General features: G+C 39.8%; 1 protein-coding gene across 1 annotated transcript in view; it reads left to right on the forward strand.

Moving 5' to 3' along the window:
- LOC117465457 (cadherin-7-like) overlaps window positions 1-21,613 on the forward strand; it is a 112,353-nt gene extending 90,740 nt beyond the window's left edge. Inside the window, 4 exon segments of the mRNA XM_034108258.2 lie at window positions 4,228-4,345; window positions 6,334-6,582; window positions 20,276-20,725; window positions 20,728-21,613. Of these exon segments, the coding sequence (XP_033964149.1) occupies window positions 4,228-4,345; window positions 6,334-6,582; window positions 20,276-20,725; window positions 20,728-20,789 (879 nt within the window). The 3' untranslated portion in view covers window positions 20,790-21,613.
- Window positions 21,614-23,147: the final 1,534 nt, after the last annotated feature.

Below are 23,147 nucleotides of genomic sequence, written 5' to 3' on the forward strand. Positions count from 1 at the left end.
GGAACAAGCTGTTTTAGGACACTATTTCTGACCCAAACAGTTATCAGTGTTTTAAATGTTCAGGCTCTCTTGCCTGTACTGATTTCCATACACAGCAGATGCATCTCATTCTTAAGATCATAATTACAAATTCACCGCCAGTCACTGCAAGCTGACAATCTCTGCAGGACAGATGAGCGTGTGTATGGAAATGTGCAAGCATGCCTCTGTTGTTTGCACATTCTCCGCCTCCGAAGCGACAAACAGATACACCTTTGTCCTTTTATATCCTTTTTGATCTGACGCGCAGCCATGTGTAAACTCCAAAAACCTTTAATTCTGTGATTCATAGGCCTCCTCAGTCTTGCCTTGCGACAGGCACCAGTCTGCTGCTGCCGTTAATGTCTTTCAGGCAGAATGTATGTGTACGTCTCTGCCTCTCTCCTCCTGTCTGCTTCTCAACCCATTAGAGAATTCCCCGGCAAAGATTCTCAGGAAGGCCTTGCATCAGAGCCACACTAATGAAAGGCGTTATACATTACAAAGTGTTTGATTTAAGGATGATTTACAGTCCTCTCCCTCAGCAGAGAGGGAATGGAAACCTTCCTAGAGATAAGCTCCGAATCTATCTGCGATATTCAAAGGACATCAAAGGGTTCAGATTGTGTATAGGATTCATCGTCGGAACCACAAAGAAAGGTTTCTATCAGATGTGAGATTTCCATAACAGAATGAGAGGCATATGAGTTATTATGATCCCAGAATCAATAGCAGCTTTCATGATATGAAGCCGAGCGTGTTCAGGTGCTCGGTGTTGGTGTTGCCGATGTGATGCTGACACAAACATCATTTCTGTCTGTACACACAGATATCCCAAATGTTCCTGAGCCAGAGGAGATACCACTTTGCATTCCTGCTCCACATATAAATCCCCCTTGTGCTGCAATACCAAGTAGTAAACAGAAAGAAAAAGCGGTACCACTTTACAATAAGACTACCCTCATAAAGGCTTTATAATTAGGTTATTAATTAGGTTGTAAACACTGTATTAATCATTAAGAACCATTTATAAACCAGTTCTAACATAGTTTTCATACATCAACACAGGCTCACTATTTGGCAAGATTGGCTATAGCTTACTTCTTCATCAGCCAACATCCTTGGTATCTGTTGTTCACTGAGTTGATTCCCCCCCCCCCCCTTCCATCTTGATGTTTCTTGGCATCTATTTATGACCATTTACTTATGAGTTACTAACATGTATAACTGCCAAAAGGGAGCCTTATTGTAAAGTGTAAAAGACATTCCCATGTATTAATGAGTTAGTACCATTTATAATAAGGTTTAGCAGTACAGATAAATGTGGGCTCACTATTTGGCAAGCAACCGGTCACATGTGCCTTGTTTATCTCATGTCTTATAAAAGCTTATTAATGATTTATAAAGTGTTCACAACCTAATTAATAAAGGAATTACAAACTCTTCGTAAACCCTTTATAAGGGTAGTCTTATTGTAAAGTGGTACCAACACAACGTACCTAAACGGAAGTCTTCAATCACATAATACAGACACCGTATTGCTAGATTAAAGACTAGAGACATTTGAAGCTCATGAGACTCTTTTTGAAAATGTGTTAGTAAGGACATTTCTGATCAATTACAAAATAAACAGAAACTGAATTGGACTAGTTGGTCTCCAGACATATTTCAGTTGTTTTAATACCTACCGCCTTTTTTTATTTCATAAAACTACATAAAACGTATCACTTCAAAACAACAGTTACACTCAACACACAATAGCAGTTTGATAAGCATCCCTGTAATGTGTAATGGTACTTTTAAATGTGTATGCCATTCTAATATTAAATTACATCTAGATTTATCCAGATAACCTCTTTGCATTCCTGCTCCACATATAACATCCCCTTGTGCCGCAATACCAAGCAGTAAACAGAAAGAAAAAGCTTACTTTGTGGTTACTTTTGTTGATGAAAGAGCAAATATTTGTAATTTAGTTAAGAAACACGAATGAATGAATGAATGAATCCCCCCCCCCCGCATGCCAGTTTTAATAATTGGCAGGTTTACCACCTCCACCAACCCCTAATACCTGACAGCTTGTAACCAGAAGCATTGAGTCACTGCTGACGACTGATAATCCACGTCTCAGCGCTGATGGATCATTTACTTTGTCTTCTTCCTCGCCACATTTTGTTTATTTATTATTTCTATAATTCTGTTCATGTCTTGATGTTTGACGCGGAGCTGTTTGGGGCTGTGAGATGTGAACATTTAGTGTGAATTGCTTTTAAGAATCTCTTGGAACCCGTCCATGGGTGTGAGTGTGAGTTGTCACAGGGTTGCGTTTCTAGGTTGCCTACAAAGGATTCAGGAGGCTTGATCTAAATGACACTGATGCAGTAACTCCCACTTTGATGGCCGTCTTGGTGGCTATCATTTGTCGTCCATATGGCATGTTTGTGTGTGATATGCTCCTCCTGAACAGCAAGTGAAATGTTCCTTTTTCTCTCCCTTCGTACTGAATCTAAGTGCTGCTGCCGAGAATACATTAAAGCTTAGTGTTTGTTTGTTTGTTTGTTTTCTTTGGCTAAAAAGAGATAACTTGATTTTCTGTTTGTTTGAATAAAAAAGTCATTACAGCACATGCTGGTGGGTGTAAATAGATTGGTTGATTTTGTAATTTGATTTCCTGCATTATTTATAGTTGTCAACAGGGCTGTATAATAAAGTGAGGAAGATACTGTTTAGTCCTGAGTTCAGATGCAGAATAAAGTGGGACGGAATAAATGGCGTTCACTTGTTTAACTCTCAGACATGAATGCTTGTCTGGCATCGCCTCGGGCAGGAGCAGTTCTTATCATGAGTCATTTTCCAACTTGTAATAATGAAGTAGAAATGCCCGACTGCATAGAATACGCATTTATTTTGAACATCAACAAGAGTCAGAGGAATGACCTCCAATAGCATGTTTTTGAATGATATGTTGGTCAATGCCATGTGCTTTAGATATTAGATTCCTTTTGTGATGTTCATTAACCCTTTAATTGTCCTCTTGAATACAATGTTGAGCCCTATTTCTTTGTTAGAAAGGTAACCACCATAAATTAACATTTCTAGCACTTGGAAAATGTGTTGAAAAGTATATAGAATAATAATGACCTGTGCGCAGGATTGATTGAACAGGATGATGTTATTGATACTTTTCAAAGCAGAAGTAGAGATGGGTTGTTTCTATGGTGAGGGTAGCATTACTAACATTTCTGAAAATGATAATTAGTATATAATACAAGGTTTTTATAATTACACATTATAGTTTGTATGATAATTATGAGGTAAATCCAGGGTAATATTGACTAAAAACATAACATTGGTAATATTTCAGTTTTGAAGATAATTGAAGTGTAAGTGTAAGGGAAATGTAAGTGTAAGTGTAAGTGTAAGGGAAATACTTGAGCTGGCGTTTGGATGATGAAAACATATATGTTTATAAAAATGACTATTTTATTTATTTGTTGATAAAAAGTGCTGAATGTTTATGTTACATTTAAAATGGCTTCTTCATTGATTGGGCTTTAGCTCTTATAAAAAAAACAGAGATGTGTAACAAGAAAATGTCACTTTTATATCTTTATTTTTTACCTTAATCAGACATCAATACCATTTCATCATGGTATTCATTAAAATACGGTGTGGTCAGTGGAACAAATAAAACATTAGTTTGTTGTTGTTAATGCCCACAGGAACAATGTGAGGCAACAGAAAATCAATTTTTGTGTTTTTTTTGTGTCGGACCATTATTTCACTAAATGGATGTTATGGTCTAGTTGCTGGGACAGAGAAAATAGTCGCCTCACAATGATTTTCTTCGGAAGAAATCACTTCCTAAAAGAAAATACACTTCATCCTAAGCGGTTGCCAAGCCCTTTGCCAAATATGCACTTACTGTACTCGAAGAGATAAACGACACCACAGCACAGCACAGCCAAACATTATAAAACAAATCTTCCAATCAGAATCAAGCTAATTTTCCTCAGCTCACTCACACTCTGCTTTGCCTTTTAAAAAAGATTGATGCTGCCTTTTAAATAAATGTAAGTGAAAAGTGATGCAAATACAATGTTTTCCTTACACTTCTCATTAAAGCTTCAGTTAACACCTCATCAGCCAGTGAGATGGGATACATCTCGGCCATGTAACTAATCTCGAATGTGTTGTTGTTGTCCTCAGGTGATCCAGACCATCAGTGCCGTGGATAGAGACGAACCTCTGAGCGGCCATCGCTTTTATTTCGCCCTCGCTGCCCCTGTTGCCGGAAACCCCAACTTCACTCTGCGAGATAACAAAGGTGCAACCGCCATTTTGATATTCCTTAATATTGCCTGTAAACATAGAAATCTGAAAGTCGAGGTAATATGCAAATGATTCGAGGCAAAAACAAGACTTCAGACGATATTAATTATTTCTCTCCCATGCTGTTGGCAATAGTTTGTTTTTTTCCAATCTATAATATGAAGCCTCCAGCAGTTAGACAAATCATTGAATCAAGTCAATATATTCCAAACAAACCGTTTTTGTACTTGTCTTTTGAAAACACTTATGCACAAAATGAAGACTGTGTACTTTTATTAAATGCTCATAAGCATGGGATCTTTTAATGGGCAATATGAAATAGAGGAGTGATTCAAATCAGAAATTTTTTGGTGTAAACGGCTGGGAAGTACTGAAAGAATGTGATATGATGACAAGGCTTTATGTACTCCATCAAACACTCATACTATCGCAGATAAATTGCAATTGCTATTTGGTCTTAAATAATCTTTATTCCATTTCGCTGCAGAAGTAAGTCACTAATTTGAACTTGTACTAAATGTCTATGTCCTTGTCAAAGCTCCACGTGTGAGATCAACCCTGCTGCATTAAGCTGCTAAAGCAAAACCTCCCTAGAGAAAATGGCCAGGGGCGCCTTTGAGTCTGTAAAGGGTGTTGGTCAAGTACGGTACGGTCTATTTGCTGCTTACTTACTTTCGAATTGAGCCTGGCAGCAATGCAATTGACACTTTGGCCATTGCTCACTTCGGCTCTCTATATCTGCCCTGTGCAGAGACACAATCTACTCTGCAATCTGACTCAGGAGACCAAGTTCAGAGTAACTGGTGCCCCCCAGGTGAGCCTGGCTGTGCCAAATGAAACCATCATTCTCCAATGACAATGCCCTTACTCCCCTTATTTTGTAATTGTTCATCAAATGCAAAAACAAACTTTCTGATGATTTGTACCATAATGATTTGCTCACCACCTAAACGCAAGGCGGTGGGCGGATGAAGGAAATGAGCTCCTCATATAGGAGAACTTTGCATATCTCGAGAGCATACTGTAAGAATTACGCTGGCCTCCCTCTGCTTTAAAGAACATACAGAACTGAAACACTCGTTGAGGTAAATGCCCCGTGAAGAGTGTTTTGCTTGAGCTCCACAAAGGAAGCAGGTAGTAATCGACGTGCTAACCTGTGTTATATGATTAACTGGATGTTTAACGCTAACCTCTCAGCAGACTAAGAACAACTTGGCTGGAAAACCGTTTTTGATAGCTTTGTCCAAGAGAGATTGTGGTTAAGGCAACTAACCAAGAGTTATAGCAAATTGAACTTTTTTGGAACTGTGCTCATTATCTTTCTGGCAGATTTGAATAAGAACAGTTATTGCACTCTCAAATCTGTCAATGAAGAACTTCTAACACTGTTCAGCGGTGACACAAGGGAACATGTTTGTACTGTAGCTGAATATCTCATTTAAAGACCACCGTTGGATATATGTATGTAACAGTAAAAGTGTTTTTGTTTTAGACACATCACATGTGTTACCAACCAACTGTTTTTCTTCACCAATGTGACCATTTGTTCTCAACTTGAAAGAGCATTCAGTGTTTTCATAATTAAAACGTTTTGTTTTCTAGCTGGTGTAATGACATGTTTTCCCTTCTCTTGCTGCCTCTTTCTCTCTAATACTCTTAAGATGTTATATACGATTATTACCATTAAACCAAAGCTGTTATTAGCCAACAGGTGGCCACAACCAGGGAGAGACGCCACAGTGTGTCATGTAATGAATCGTGTTAATGACACCATCTGTTGGCATGCCTGCTTTTAATACAGTCAAACCATTTCAAACTGCATAACCAAAGCACCGCAACATCACATCATTTAGTGAAACCTCTTGCAAGTCATGTATAAGCATTTCATTGTTCATTTGAAGCCAATACACATGCAAATTACAAATAGCTAGAGGCATTTCTTTTGAAGTCTGACCGATGGATGTTTTTCCTTCTTCCCTGCAGACAACACAGCTTCCATACTGACGAAGAGGAGTGGTTTCAGGAGGCGGGAGCAGCCTGTTCATCGGCTGCCGGTGTTGATCGTGGACAGTGGAAGTCCCGCCCTGAGCAGCACAAACACACTCTCAGTGCGAGTGTGTGACTGTGACTCGGACGGCGTGGCCCTGTCTTGTGGAGCCGTGGCCTACACTGCGACCGGCCTGAGCACCGGAGCCCTCGTGGCTATTCTGGGCTGCATCATCACACTTCTCGGTAAGATCCATACGGCCTCAGAGGTAGCACACACTCCCATGCTGCTGGAGAGGCCGGTGTGAGGTTCTGTGTGCTCATTGTTGTCGGGGTGCTTTTTTGCAGCCACTGTCCCTGTCAGTAACTCACCAAAATAGCCCTTTACAAACTGTCTGATCATGGTGTTGCTTGCCTCACTAGTGGTGGAAGAAATGTTAAGGGTATTTTCTGAAGTAAAAGTAGCAATGAGAACGAGTTACGAGAGTCTTTTAAATTAGGTATCATCTGAAAAAAGGTTCTCAAAATATCAGAAGTCAAAAGTAATCAAACACCCATTTAAATTACACCAATTCTATTATTGCCGTTTTAAAATTGGCTTTTTTATTGTGTTGTTTTGGAACAAATGTATTACAAATAAATTGCCCAAACTATAATGGACATTCTCATACATCTATATTCGATATAGTTTATATAAAGTGCAATATTTGGCTCTGAAATGTGTTGAAGTAAAAGTATAAAATGTCATGGTAACAATCTAGTTAAGTTAAGTACTTTAGTAAATGTACTTAGCTACATTCCACCACAGCTCCCTGTCCTCAGATCAGCAATTGAGTAACAACTAAAAGAAAATGACCTCAGCTCAGTTTGATGCTTTCATTAGCAGTTAACGTCAATACAATTACAGCATATAGGTCAATGGCAGGAGCACATGATTAGAAAACAAGCTGAGACATCTCCCAAATGTAGATCTGCAGGACAGCAATTAGACATTTAGCAGTATCAGCAGCTAATAGATCCTGATGTTGCAAAGCCAACTGAAAGAGGCAAATATTGCTATGAAGTGAGGCAGTAATCCGGCATCTTTGTGTGGAGTAAACCTTTTTTAAGGAGTTGCTGAAGTCCTTCATTTCAACAACAGAGCAAGGTAGCTATGCTCTTTGTAGTAAAAGTGTAATTTACCTAACCCTTGTGTTATGTTCACATTTCGCACCCTTTGGTAATGTTCGGGTCAAATTGACCCGGGACATATTTCAGGGTTTAAAAAAAATACAGATCTAAATTCAACATGCACAATTCCTTATATATATATATATATATATTGTCTTTAACTCATTCCCCAACAATATCAATGAAATATATGATTAGTTTTTGAAAATACTAACAATGGAAGTGTCCATAGTTTTTTGTGATAAAAATGTAATTTATGTTAAAAAAAATACACTGTAATAAAAACTAAGTTTACATTTTGCTCATGCTTTTCTAGGACAAATGTAAATGAAATTTTTTTTCATTAATGTTTATTATTTTTAATCTGTCATATAATAATCAAAGCCCTGAAGTAAATAAAGCAATTTATCAGCAATTGGAACACAAGCACACATCCAAAAGTATTTGGCTGTGAAATATAGAGAGAATGAAACATCCATATAAATTACATAGAACAGATATAAACACAAAGCAAATAAAAACAATTAACAGTCACTATTCATAAAATACAGTATATCCGAAAACTATATTGATGAAGTGACGCTGCAGAACATCATGTGAGTCAATGGGCAAGTCCCTTTAGGAAACACATGATGTACAGAACTTCTTCGTGTATATAGCACAGATGTACTTGTTGCAGTTGCTGCATGTAGTATGTGTCTTGGAGTCCTTTGAGGGTCCACAGACCTCACAGCTGGCTGTGGGGGTCTTTCAGAAGCTGACTGTGTGGGGGTCTTCTTGCGGCTGGCTGTGGGGGTCCTTCAGCGGCTGGCTGCGGGGGTCTTCCAGCAGCTGGCTATGAGTCAAGTTCATATTCCAATTTGCTGTCAAATTCTGAGTTTACCTCCACATTATCTTCATTTTCAGAAATGTCTTCCTGTTCCACTTCACCGTGTTCTTCTAGTGCATCCCACTCACTCTCATCCATTATTAGCTCCAGGCTCTCTGAGCAGAATATCTTTTGGCCATTTTGCTGGTAGATAATTGTAGTTCTGCACTACACTGTTACTACACTGAGGTTATGTCTCTGTTTAGTCCCTCCTCCGGCATGCAGGTGCGAGGGGGACAGTGCGAGAACATTTAAAATGTGTATACATTTCTGGAAGATCTAAAATGTTTATAATGTTCTAGGATAGTTTTGTATACACACTACAAAGGGTAAAGATCAAGGGAAAACAGGATCAAACAGCTTCTCTGTGCATACAAGTGTGTGTGTGTGTGTGTGTGTGTGTGTGTGTGTGTGTGTGTGTGTGTGTGTGTGTGTGTGTGTGTGTGTGTGTGTGTGTGTGTGTGTGTGTGTGTGTGTGTGTGTGTGTGTGTGTGTGTGTGTGTGTGTGTGTGTGTGTGTGTGTGTGTGTGTGTGTGTGTGTGTGTGTGTGTGTGTGTCTTTAGTTTCTGTGTTTCTGTGTGTTTTTGTCTGTCTGTCCTGGTATTGTATCCGGGTCAGATTGACCCGAACCTCTTATGAAGGACATAAATGCGGGTGGGCATTTTTTCCACAAGTGGAAAAAAATAAAAACAATTCCACATGTCCTTCACAATAAATAAGCCCCGGCCATTGAGTTTCAGGTTGAACGAAAATATCCTTATTTATTTTTGTATTCATTGAAAATGGAAATCGGGTCAATTTGAACCGAACACCACAGCCAACTGAAAGAGGCAAATATTGCTATGCAGTGAGGCAGTAATCCGGCATCTTTGTGTGGAGTAAACCTTTTTTAAGGAGTTGCTGAAGTCCTTCATTTCAACAACAGAGCAAGGTAGCTATGCTCTTTGTAGTAAAAGTGTAATTTACCTAAACAGCTAGTAGTGTAGAGAACGAACATAACTAAACCACTGAATGTCAGTGATTTAGACCAATATGACCAACATTGGTGAATGCAGAACAAAATATGCAACAGTTAGTGATCAAAACAAATCAAATGAGTTACCCCAAAACATATTGGGGAATTGGAGAGGTTGGAATCTTAAATAATGTCCCTAACATGAAAAATCTTTTTTTTTGGACCTTCCAATTAGACTCAGAAGGAAAAAACGAACACAACTAAATTCAATTTCTCACAATTATAAATCAATAACTCTTAAACATGGCAATATTTGAGCCATTCTTTATTTTTATATCATAAAATAAGAGTTACATCTGGAAAATGTTATACCTTGATATGTAGTAAATCAGATGATATTTGCTTTGTAATAAATCTCTAGTGTGGAATGAATCTGAGATACAAATCTTCCCCCCTGCTCTCCAATAAAATCCTAGTACTTTTCTTTCAGCTCTGACCGCCTGTTCCCACATAATAATGTTTGCCCATTCCCTCAGCAAAGCAAAAGAGTGGGCAGGGCATTGATAGCTTAATAGACTCCACCATCGCATCGCTTTGGACGCGTCTGCCTGAAGCAGCTCGTAGGCTTTGTTGCAGCGGGACTATATTCAAGCCAGCAATCTTTGCAGTTCATCTTTAGGTTCAGATTTAAGTGGCGAGGATGTTGATATAATGCTTCACTGCTAAACACCTCAGTATTCATTCAGACCTATCCTCACTCTTACGCTTTCTGCGGGCGGTTGAGAGAAGCTTTTTCCAAAACAAAGTTGCATCTGGGGGTCGTGCGCATGTCAAACCTGGAGGGAGATATCATCCCCTCACATTTCCTCTTTGTTAAATGCATGTGACCTAGGTCAGTCCGCTCTGAAAAGCAGCCTGGATTTCTACTAGTGAAATACAACTGAAATCCTGCCAACACGATCAATTAACCTGAGTGAGTATTCTGGGTTTTGGTGGATTATTATTGCCTTAGAGTTAAGCTGGACCCAGTAGTACATGATCAAATATATGACATTACATTACATTGCATTTAGCTGACGCTTTTATCCAAAGCGACTGACAATAAGTGCGTTCGACCAACATAATACAAACTTGAAGAAAACAGAATCATATAAGTACATCAGGCTTCATAGAGCAAAAACATTTCAAGTGCTACTCAACTGGCTTTCGATAAGCCAGCCCTTTATTAGTATATAAGTGCTTTGTTAATAGTTATATTGCTCGAAGTGGAGTCGAAAGAGATGAGTTTTCAGTCTGCGCCGGATGGTGTGTAAGCTATCTGCTGCCCTGATGTCAATATATAAACATGGATTGAAGGAATATGGTAACCTTGACTATATTAAACACTATATATTTTAACCTTTAAAAGGTGAGAGGTTTGTCCAAAATACTAGCTGTGATAGCACTATTCTTAAAAAGAAGGTATGAACAACCGATTGGAAACACAAATAAACAAAATATTTATGCTCTATTATTTATTTTATTAGTCAATTTATTGAACATGTCAGAAATCTTTTTTTTGCAATAATAATTATAACAAAGAGGCAAAAAAAAGATTCGGTGTCATTTATGTGACAGTGCTCCTCCTGCGTTTACTGAAAGAAAGCAGCGCCTGAAGGTAGCCTGAGTCAGTGATGAGATGTGAGATCCTTTTCCTTCCTAAAAGGCGCTCATGCAGCCTTCCCCCAGATTCATTTCAGTGTATTTTATAAACCTAATTATGTTTCATAAAGGTCATAGAGATGTGTACTGTATGGAATACTGCCTTCCAAGGGCAGGCACTGCTCTGCCTCTGTGTTCTACTGTAATACCAGGTTCATAAAGACATGAGAATTCATTAGCATAAGCTTATAGCTGCTGCAGCACTGAGCCGGAACCTCCTGGCTGCTTTGCGCTCATAAAGCCCTCAGACGGAGCGTCTCCGCATCAGGGCACAGTTGCTGTTTAATACTCAGGTGATCTTCATTGAAAGCTGATGAGCACCTAAACAGTATATAGAATAAAAGTCGTGTTTTGATGGGCTCATCTCTGCCCTTGTGCCTTTAAGGTTGCCTTGCTCCTACTGCAGATCATACTTTTCTTGATAAATGAAAACTTCAAAAGAGCGACAAGAGCAACTATGTGTCAGAGCGGCCCTGAACCCAGCATCGCTAATGAAAGCTGGCTCTATTTTGCACAGCATGGCCTCAGGCCACAGGCTTAGAACTAATGGCCCCCAGTTTAATATACCTCTGAGTCGCCTTGTCTCTCTGTGTGTGTGTGTGTGTGTGTGTGTGTGTGTGTGTGTGTGTGTGTGTGTGTGTGTGTGTGTGTGTGTGTGTGTGTGTGTGTGTGTGTGTGTGTGTGTGTGTGTGTGTGTGTGTGTGTGTGTGTGTGTGTGTGTGTGTGTGTGTGTGTGTGTGTGTGTGTGTGTGTGTGTGTGTGTGTCCTCAGCTGTCCTCATCATCCTGCGTTGCTCAATTGTATCAGCCTCTTTTCTTTTTCCTCTATGTGCATATTCTTCCCTCTTTCCATCTTCCCTTGTATTAAAAGCGGTCCTTATTCCAATCTTCCTTGATGCTCTTCCATCAAGACATCTTTCAATCTGTAGATAGCAATTGGACTGTGATTGCATGTAATTGTATTGTTTTGAATGAGACACCAGACGGAATAAAACCCGGGCTTCTGTCGTCCTTTGAGCTGAACAAGACCAGAATACTTCCTCAGAGCTTTTACTTTAGTTAAAGTACCACAGCCTCTGTTGAAACATCATCTATTAAAACGGTCCTGCATTTCAAATTGCACAAATCAAAAGTACTAAATCATCAAAGTACCTTCCTTTCCACTTATCATTAAAGTACCAGAAGTAAAAGTACCTAAAATGAGTTTTAAAAATAATAGGCTTCATCACTTTAATGTTGGAACTGCTAAACGTGAAGCTAATTTCAATGACTTTAAACACTGCTGGGTAGCTAAGCGTATTATATAGTGTCATGTATTGTATTATAACATATTCTATAATGTAACTAAACAAGCCAAATACATAGTGAAGTAAAAAGTACCTTTACCTCAGAAATGTAGTGACGTTTGAAGAAGGCTAAAATGGAAATACTCAAGCACACACTCTTAAATCACTTTTTTTCAGTCTCTCTGTGTGATCAGGTGAGAGCAGCACTGATTCTAGTTGCCCGTCATCAGTCTAATAACTACAATAGAAGGCTGTGAGTGGAAGGCTCTTCAGCGTGCCACCCTCCACTCTTCTGAGGTGTCATCAGTTGTGTCTGAGAGCCTCAATCCTAACAGTGGGGAAAGTGAGCGGTCTCCACCTGCCTGCCTGTAAAGCAGAGGTGCGTGCACATTAGCTCTGGCTCTACGTACTCATAAGCTAAGTGGTCATTAATCATACGTTGATATTTTTAGATTTAATTACAGAGCTTGTCCTCTACTCCTAGCAGTTATATTCCTGAAAATGCTTCGATACAACTACAGTTTTTTTTCCCTTTGTAAATGTCGTATAAAAACATTTTTTAATGATAGTCAAATATTGGAACTACTGAGATGATCATTATCTTGTTACAATTGTTTCTATGGCTCAATCCTCCAGTGGGCCAATTAGGACATTATGATGTAGCAGTCAGAATATCCAGACACTTCTTTCCGTCTGAGTATTGCTTACCAGATCAATCTCTTACTCTCTGTCTCTAGTTATCCCCTCTGTATGCGTCTATTTATGGGTCTCTATTCAGACACAAGACCATTTATTTTCCCAGATCAGATCTCCAAGCTTCGCTGTGCACATTGTAACCTGCAAATGTGTGTTTAAACTGCGTTATTATTTGGAATCACACTGGTTGACTTGGTTCAAATAAAAGAAGAAAAGGAAATGAGCTTGAAATCAATTAAGAGCAGATTTGTCTTTATAATGACGGCTTGGCAGAAGCTTAAAAGGCCTCTTGTAAGGGAATTTAGAGGAAGACATGCTAACAGCTTGCAGAAGGATTCATAGAACAAATGAACAAGAAGCATATACACTGAACAAAAATATAGATGCAACACTTTTGTTTTTGCTCCCATTTTTCATGAGATGAACTCAAAGATCTAAAACATTTTCTATATACACAAAATAACCATTTCTCTCAAATATTGTTCACAAATCTGAAAAAATCTGTGATAGTGAGCATTTCTCCTTTGCCGAGATAATCCATCCCACCTCACAGGTGTGGCATATCAAGATGCTGATTCGACAGCATGATTATTGCACAGGTGTGCCTTAGGCTGGCCACAATAAAAGGCCACTCTGAAATGTTCAGTTTTATCACACAGCACAATGTCACAGATGTCGCAAGTTTTGAGGGAGCGTGAAATTGGCATGCTGACAGCAGGAATGTCCACCAGAGCTGTTGCCCGTGAATTGAATGTTCATTTCTCTACCATAAGCCGTCTCCAAAGGCGTTTCAGAGAATTTGGCGGTACATCCAACCGGCCTCACAACCGCAGACCACGTGTAACCACACCAGCCCAGGACCTCCACATCCAGCATGTTCACCTCCAAGATCGTCTGAGACCAGCCACTCGGACAGCTGCTGCAACAATCGGTTTGCATAACCAAAGAATTTCTGCACAAACTGTCAGAAACCGTCTCAGGGAAGTAGGGTTGGGTACCGAGAACCGGTTCCGGTTCGGAACCGGTTCCAACATTTCGATTCCAACGGTATCATTTAGAAATGTGAATTTCGGTTCCGCTTTTCGATTCCTGAGGAACTGTTTCTCGCAGCTCTCCGTAGCCTGCTGCATGACTGCGGCGGGGCGGGAAATGTAGCGTTGTATCTACATTTCCTACAGTGTAACCTGAGACCAGGGCCGGCCCGTCGCACTGGCATGATAAATGTTCGCCTTGGGCGCCAGATCTGTGGAGGCGCTGCGCTGACAGCTCTGGGAGAAAAAATAAATGTTTTGACCGTTGGGGCTCATCCTAATTTTCGACCTTGATGTAACAACATTCATAATTAAGTAAATGTAACACCCTTTTCACCCCGGTTACACTTTTCATTTGCCCTGTACGATGGGCGCTGCAAGTGATGAAAATGGGGGATGTTGGCTTATCTGGCAACCGCAGCTCACAGCCAAAGTGCGCGTGAGCGAGGGAGAAAGGGAGGGTGCACTGGAACCGGCGCTGTTGTTATTAGCATCTGGTGCTAGCTGCTCTTACGGAAGAAGAAGATGTTTCTTCAATGATGTGGAGGGAGAGTCCTCTCCAGTCTGACTGAGAGGCTGATAACTTCAGCTCAGTGAGGTAAAGGACTCTGAGTGTTTAGATAGTTCACTTTAGTCTAAGTTATCTCAGTGGGTCTCAAACGTTTTGATCACAATTGATGTAAACACATATTTCCAAGGCTCTCCTTTATAATTATTGGGATAAAACAGGTTTGAAATCATTCCAATGTATACTATAGGACAGTAAACCAGACATATCGTTTTAAACTGGAGAGATAAAAAGATATGCATAAATAAAATAGTAAAATAAGATATGAATGAACAACAAAAATAAAATGCATTACATGTAGGCTATTTGTTATTTAATTATTAAAATGTAAACTGATCTTTTTCATATGGGTGTTTAGAGTTGTACCCCCTAGATCTAGTCTCTAGTAATTCTGCGTGTGCACCAGATTGAAGCATTTTACTTCAAAATGTTCAAACATTTCTTCCCGGTATGCCTGAGAGGCAAATATGCTTGTTTTTCTCAACAAGAACTGTTTTTAAAAGTTGGACTGTTGCAGCTTCAGTGGTTCTCAGGTTAAAGTTACATAGCAGTGAATATAAACAGACTGATTAATGTGAATATTACTTTAAACTAACCTGTGTAAAAGTTTCTCAAATAAATGTAATTTTTTTGGTGGAAGAAGCATGTATCATTTTTTTACCCTGCCCCTCAAAGAATCGGAATCGAGAACCGTTAAGAACCGGAATCGAAAAGTAGAATCGGAATCGGAATCGGAATCGTGGAAATTCAAACGATACCCAACCCTACAGGGAAGCTCATCTGCATGCTCGTCGTCCTCATCGGGGTCTCGACCTGACTCCGGTTCGTCGTTGTAAATGACTTGAGTGGGCAAATGCTCACATTCGATGGCGTCTGGCACGTTGGAGAGGTGTTCTCTTCACGGATGAATCCCGGTTTTCACTGTTCAGGACAGATGGCAGACAGCGTGTGTGGCGTCGTGTGGGTGAGCGGTTTTCTGATGTCAATGTTGTGAATCGAGTGGCCCATGGTGGTGGTGGAGTTATGGTATGGGCAGGCGTATGTTATGGACGATGAACACAGGTGCATTTTATTGATGGCATTGTGAATGCACAGAGATACCGTGACGAGATCCTGAGGCCCATTGTTGTGCCATTCATCCACGACCATCACCTCATGTTGCAGCATGATAATGCACGGCCCCATGTTGCAAGGATCTGTACACAATGCCTGGAGGCTGAAAACATCCCAGTTCTTGCATGTCCAGCATACTCACCGAACATGTCACCCATTGAGCATGTTTGGGATGCTCTGGATCGGCGTATACGACAGCGTGTTCCAGTTCCTGCCAATATCCAGCAACTTCGCACAGCCATTGAAGAGGAGTGGACCAACATTCCACAGACCACAATCAACAACCTGATCAACTCTATGCGAAGGAGATGTGTTGCACTGCGTGAGGCAAATGGTGGTCACACCAGACACTGACTGGTTTTCGGACCCCCCCCCAATAAAGCAAAACTGCACGTTTCAGAGTGGCCTTTTATTGTGACCAGCCTAAGGCACACCTGTGCAATAATCATGCTGTCTAATCAGCATCTTGATATATCCACCTGTGAGGTGGGATGGATTATCTCGGCAAAGGAGAAGTACTCACTATCACAGATTTGTTCAGATTTGTGAACAATATTTGAGAGAAATGGTTATTTTGTGTTTATAGAAAATGTTTTAGATCTTTGAGTTCATCTCATGAAAAATGGGAGCAAAACCAAAAGTGTTGCATTTATATTTGTGTTCAGTGTAATAAAGACAGACACAGAAATAACAGTGTGACAGATAACATCAGCAACAAAGGAACCATAAAAGCTGTTTGAATCATGCAGAAAACATACAGTCGACTGATACAGAAGCCAATAACGTGGAGGATTTGTGTTTGCAGATTCTGATTGTTTCTATGCCCTTCATCATGCTGGGTTGCAGAATGTGGCAATGTCATCCATGGAGGAGAGTGAAATCTGTCTTGTTGATGAGGGCGCCTGAGACCTCTGCAGGTGTCTAGACAGACACCTTTATTTTCTTTCCAGCCGTCCTCCATTTCTTTTCTTTGTTCTCATATAGCTACAAAGTCAGCAAGTCAGCTAGAGTTAAAACTGAAACAGAGAGCTACATGTTACCTGGTTACAGTTTTGTTTCCCCTTTTTAAATATGAGGAACAGCTGATTTTGTTTTGTTGTCACACTAAAAAATAAATGTTTAAGAAATCACATTGTGCTCTTTAGACATGTTTCACCTTTTCTGACTTTTTAGAGATCAATAAATTAAATAATTGAGAATAAATCCAATACCAAGTGTTTACTTTGCTTTTCAAATAATAATAATACACTTTATTGGTATAGCACCTTTCATGGCAACAATATTACAATAAATACAGAACAAAATAAAACATCTAAAGTGATCCTAATGAAATTCCCTTGAATTAAAGCTGACAAGAAATTAAAATAGGTTCAAATAAAACAATTCATAAAATAAATAACATGTACAATAAAAGCAAAACGCAAAAAGTACAGTAAAACATGGACAACGATACTAGTGAGAATTGAAAGTTAACCCAATTTAAAAGCCATATTCAAATGTAGGTTAAAACAAATGGTTAGAGTCTTCCTAAAAATGCAGCATGATTGCAGTTACTTTTTATAATTAAAACTATTACTCTAATATATACTCAAACAAATTATGTCCACCTTGGTTTATATGTTGGCCATGAAAAGGACCCATGCTGTTCTTATGTAAAGCGGATGCTGAACAGCTGGTCGATTAATCTGCTATTAAATCAAGCAGTTAATCAGCAGCTAAACTGTAGCCGCCCACTCCGCGCCGTCACATAAAGGGCTCTGAATCACCAGCAGAACATTCTTTTTTCAATATCAGCTTACACATTTATCCTATTGATAGTTTGATTAAGAATACTTTTTGTCAGTGATTTTAGCCAAGGAGTTTGATTCACTTGATAATTGTTTTATATCCTGTTGGACCTCATTTACCACTGTGTGCTTTAAGCCCCTGAAAACTTAAAGCAGGAATGAATAACTTTTCAACCTTACCAGGCTAAGCTAACCTGTAGCTGCTCCATCCACACTCACAACAACGTCATACAGACATAAATAAAGCAGCGACTGTATTCGCCATGACATAGACAGTCTGTGTTTTGTATATCTTTAACTTTTGTCCAGTTTTTGAACAGATATGAGGAGCTGTGAGCTCTGAGTGTGTGCTAACAGCTAATGGCTGATGTGTTGGGACGGTTGGGACATGTTGTCGGGTGGTGACCAATCACGAAGCGTCATTTCTTGACTGGCAGCAAAAACAACCAATCACAGCAGTGCTTCTCTGGCTGGCTCTGTCCAATGACAAACAAGAAGTGTTCTCCCAAAGGAATACCCTTTCCGTCCAATGTGAAATGCTGTTGTGTTTTCTGAAATGCTGTGGTGTTTGCTGCGGTGTTTTCTGAAATGCTGTTGTGTTTTCTGAAATGCTGCGGTGTTTTCTGAAATGCTGCGGTGTTTTCTGAAATGCTGCGGTGTTTTCTGAAATGCTGCTGGGTTTTCGGAAATGCTGTGGTGTTTTCTGAAATTGAAATGCTGTTGTGTTTTCTGCAATTTGCTGTTGTGTTTTCTGAAATGCTGTGGTGTCTTGCACTTCAGGGCCACCGTAGGAAACACATACTGTACATACATTCTCCCTCCCTACAGACAGTTGTTATTTGATACATCTCTCAGAAATTAAACTGCAGCACTGAGACATAAAGAGAGAATAATCAGTCCCAGTTTTACCAGAACCACACAGCATTTGAAAAAAAAAAGAAACGCTCTAATGAGAAAGTGATGCATGCTGGTACGAAAAGGGCAGCACAGAAAACTCACCTTGTTCTGTATCGATTCAGCCTGGTAGATCATTTAAACAATTCAATTACTGCAGAAAGCCTTTGTACCTCAAAATGGATCTCCTTTGCTTCTGCTTTTCATTTAGTGTAGAGCATGTGTTATGAAGAGGCGTATCTTTGCTCGTGTTTGCTCAACTGTCTGGAGCTGGAAATAATTTCTTATAGGACCCTCGGTACAGTACCTGACACAAACTCACTATTTGTATGCCCGGCCATCAACCTGCTCCTCCTCGTACGACGTGATTGGATGTTGGCCCGCTTCCAGTCTGTGAAGCATCGTGACTGCCTTCTAGGCATTAAACCCTAAAGAGCTTTGCTGGATAGCACTGAGAATATTCTATTTCAATGTGCCACTCTGTAATTCACTTTGGTGAAGCCCTACTGAATGGAATAGAATTTAGAGTTCCTGAAAATTAAAAGGAAACACAGAAATGTTTGGCGTTCGGCTCTAAATACGTTTTCACAGATATTAGCAGTTGTTATTAAACTGCAGGGACCTTACTGAGTATTGTTGTAGGGTCGCCAAACAGCCAACCATTCATCTCCTGCTGCCTTTCCATGTGACATTTTCCTCCATTCCATCCTTTCCATTTGCTCCCTCATTAGAGGGTGTGTAGTGGGGTTTGGATTTGGTTCCTCGGCCACCTTCTCCTCAGCCTGCAACAGCTAGACGTGGAGAAAGGAAAAAATAAATATGGGCCCACGGAGCGATATTTCACTGGCACCAGCTTGACGTTGATGGATAGAGGATCATTAGACATTTGCCAGTTTGCTTGGGCGTAGAGTTATTTTCAGCAGCAATGTATGGGAGAGGGAGCGGGGGCTGGAGGAGGGGCTCTGTAGGATCTCACAGGGACACACATTCCACTTTGTTGGAGTCTTGAAGTGAAATGTAGGTGGGGGAAACCTCAGAGGAGCGCAATATGATACATTGCAGGTTTAGTTTTGTTTAGTTTAATTGTATTCATAGTGCAGTGGTTCTCCCAACTTTGTGTCCTCCCCATAGCCCAGGCATCTGAAGTCAAAAACACCTTCACTGACACCACTGCCATGTTTCTAATGTGCTCATTTGGTTTTAAACGGGGTCTTTTTTCACTGTCAATTATATAAAAGGAGAACATTTCTAGCCCACAATTTGAAACTTTTATCCATTTATGTTATCTTACTATTTCAACCATTTATCAGTTCAATTCAATAGCGTGACCATAGTTGTATTGCTAAAGCTCTGTATAGTTGCAACATCTATACACAAATACAAACATATAAACAAACTGCTACATTTCGAACATAAGCAAGAACAACAAGGTCTTTTATCAGGTTTTAACAAGGAACACAAATTCATTCAATTCATATAATACATTAATACAAATTAAACTATGATATAAATAACATGTGAGACATTTATCTATTACTCTTAGATACAATTGTCCACCATTTCTCCTTTTTAACCATTTATACATTACTTTGGCATGTATATTTTAGCTTTAATCTTTTGCTTTAATGTAAATATGTATACATATATTCAAAAGATAGTGAATTTATACCTATCATATATATAGTGTACTGTAAAAGTTATTTTGTATATCATATCACTCTGCCATCCCCCCTGGCTTAAATCACCCCTGGTTGCTGTCACACTGTTTCCAGCTCTTAGAAAAGTTCCATATCCCTGCATATTTTCCGCTGACTGGGCACAGAAGAGTCACTGAATATTGACTCAGACATGTCTTCTCCTCTTCTCCGCAGTGATGGTGCTGCTGATAGTGACGATGCGTCGCAGGAGGAAGGAGCCCCTGATCCTCGAGGAGGAGCGGGACATCAGGGAGAACATTGTGCGCTACGACGACGAGGGGGGGGGCGAGGAGGACACTGAGGCCTTCGACATGGTTACCCTCCGCAACCTGAACATCATCAGGGACCCCAACGTGAGGCGGGACGTCACACCGGACACCCCCACCTTCTTTCACTACCCATCAACCGCTCGCCCGCCCTATAAGGCCCTGCCGGACAACGTGGTGTTTCGAGAGTTTATTTGGGAGCGACTCAAAGATGCTGACGTGGACCCGTCGGCCCCCCCCTATGACTCGTTACAGACGTATGCTTTTGAAGGCAGCGGCTCTGTGGCGGAGTCACTAAGCTCCTTGGAGTCTCTAAGTACAGACTCGGATCAGAACTATGACTATCTGAGCAACTGGGGCCGCGGTTCAAAAAGCTGGCCGACCTGTACGGCAACAGCGACGGCACCAGTGTCTTCTCATAGCCCCTCAATGTCTCTCTTAACATTTCTCGAAGTATAAAAAAAAAAAAAAAAAAAATGTAATTTATTGTCAGAGAAAAATGATTTTGTCTGCCTTAGTGCATTGGAGGAAAAAGATTCAACACAAGAGAGATTGAAAGAGAAACACTTTGACATCAAAGGTTGTTTTGGTTTGTTTACCTCCTTGTGTGGATTCTTCAAAAGCGTGCCATGGTGAGTTTGGACACAGACTTCAAAAGTGGCTTGACTGAGGAGGAGACCTTGTGTTCAAAAGACATTAAAGGTTGCAGATTTTAGGCTCCAGTCCAACCATTGACTGCATACATGTTGGAACATTTTTACGGGGAGGCACCTGTCCTTTCATTCCAGCGATGGGCACGGGCCCAGCACTCTTCTGCTTTGATGCATTCCTTTGCTCTCTTTGTGCTAAAAAAAAACAAACATTGAAGTTTCTCATGAAATACTGTGTCCCTGGCGGCTAATCAGCAGTCACTTGACTGTTCATTTGAAATTTGACAACAATTTCCGTGGGCTTTATTTTCTTTTTCTTCTTTTCTTTGGTTGGGGGATCAGTGTAATGAGAAGCTGTTTTTCATAAATATTTTCAACATTATTCATACCTCTCGACACTATATGAGAAGCGTAGCTGCACTCGTACAGAATAAACAAACACTCGATGGAAGACATACTGTAAGTTGTGCAAAGTAATCAAAAGAATGACATGTCGGTTGATGTCTTCACTGGGGGGAAGAGGAAAGAATAATTTATTTTATTCTCCTAACAATACATCTAGCAGATGTTGCAATGTAGTGTTTGTCTGAGTCTACCGCCTTCTATAAGTCCCAATGTATGATTTCTGAGCTCTAAAATGTCAACATTGGTTGTTCTGCTTTTATACGAGTCGGGGGGGCGGGGCCTTCTACATGAGAAATCTTGTGGAAGGATCCGTCCTTGTTGTGCTTGAATAGCGAGGTTCATGCCACCTAGACTCCAGAAAAAAGAATTGTTAAGGAACAGTCCTTATCTAGATGAACTTTGTAAGTAACTGCATTTTGCTTCTGTAGTTTGCAGAGTCCAGCATATATTGTCATTCAGAAATGAAAATCAACTTGGTTGTTTGTTAAATAATGGTGAAAGGACACAGTGTGCTATGTTGTTTTTCCAGCTTAAACTAATTATGTTATGATTGGGTGCCAACATGTACAACCAATTATGTATTATATTTATTTTGAAGAGGCAGAATTGTGCAAATGATGTTTTTTATCCTTTTTGCTGAAAATAAAATTGACATTCAGTTACTTAAAAGACTGAAGGGATTTGTTTCATTCCATGTGACCCAGTAGAAATAAAGTTTACCTCTGATAAACTTAAACCGGAATCAAAGAGGATTCATCAATGATTTAGAAAACAAGAAAGATAATGGTGCCTATTGCTGGGCATGTTCAAACAACTAGAGAGGGAGGGGGATTTATTTGTTGTCTTTTATATCTCTTTTTGATGAGGCTTTTGTAGTTGAAAGTCCAAGGAAGTGCATTCAAATACAGCAACTCCCCGGACAAAGACACGTGCTCAGTGTGGAAGTATTGGAAGTCCTCACTGGAACATACTTCCAAAGAAAAAAGTCAAAAAAGTCTTAAAATGTTTTCTTAATAGATTATTTCTTCTTATTTAATATATATATGTATGTTTGCTCTCATTGATATCAGCCCTTTATCAAGTTAATTACCCCCCAAAAAAGTACTATTTAACTATACCTTACATGCATATTTACATTGAATGTTACCTTTAACTACAACTGTTTATACTCCACTAATGTTCAACAAGGCTTTTTTTGTATACACTACATGTATATAGAATTGTAATAAAGTGTCTATATTGACATATAGTATGTTGAAATGTTCTGAAACAAGTACATAGTATAGTTTGTCTAAAATATCAGAAAGAAACTTGGTGTATTATGTCGAAAATATCAGAAGAAATGACATATTAGTATGTTGAAATATAACAAGAAAACATGGTATTTTCTGTCTAAATAAGGCACGGTATAGTGTGTAGAAACCAGGCGTAGTATAGTATGTCGTTTAAAAATGACAGAAAAGTCATAATATACTGTAGCATGTCGAAGTAATATTCGAGTAATAACTGTTTTGAAGCGTGCACAATCCGCTCAGTTGATGACCCACCACGACCAAGATGTGGGTTCTAAAGTAGTCGACTTTTGTCACAGTGCGGTCTCCGCGTCTCGACAGCTCAGAGGTTTATGAATACAGAGTATGATTCACAGTGATGAAAGAAATTGCAATGAACTTGTTATGCATTGTCTCCTGGTGGATATGCCATCTCCTTACAGGTATTGACACA

This window comes from Pseudochaenichthys georgianus, chromosome 20, assembly GCF_902827115.2.
Source record: "Pseudochaenichthys georgianus chromosome 20, fPseGeo1.2, whole genome shotgun sequence".
Taxonomy (NCBI): domain Eukaryota; kingdom Metazoa; phylum Chordata; class Actinopteri; order Perciformes; family Channichthyidae; genus Pseudochaenichthys; species Pseudochaenichthys georgianus.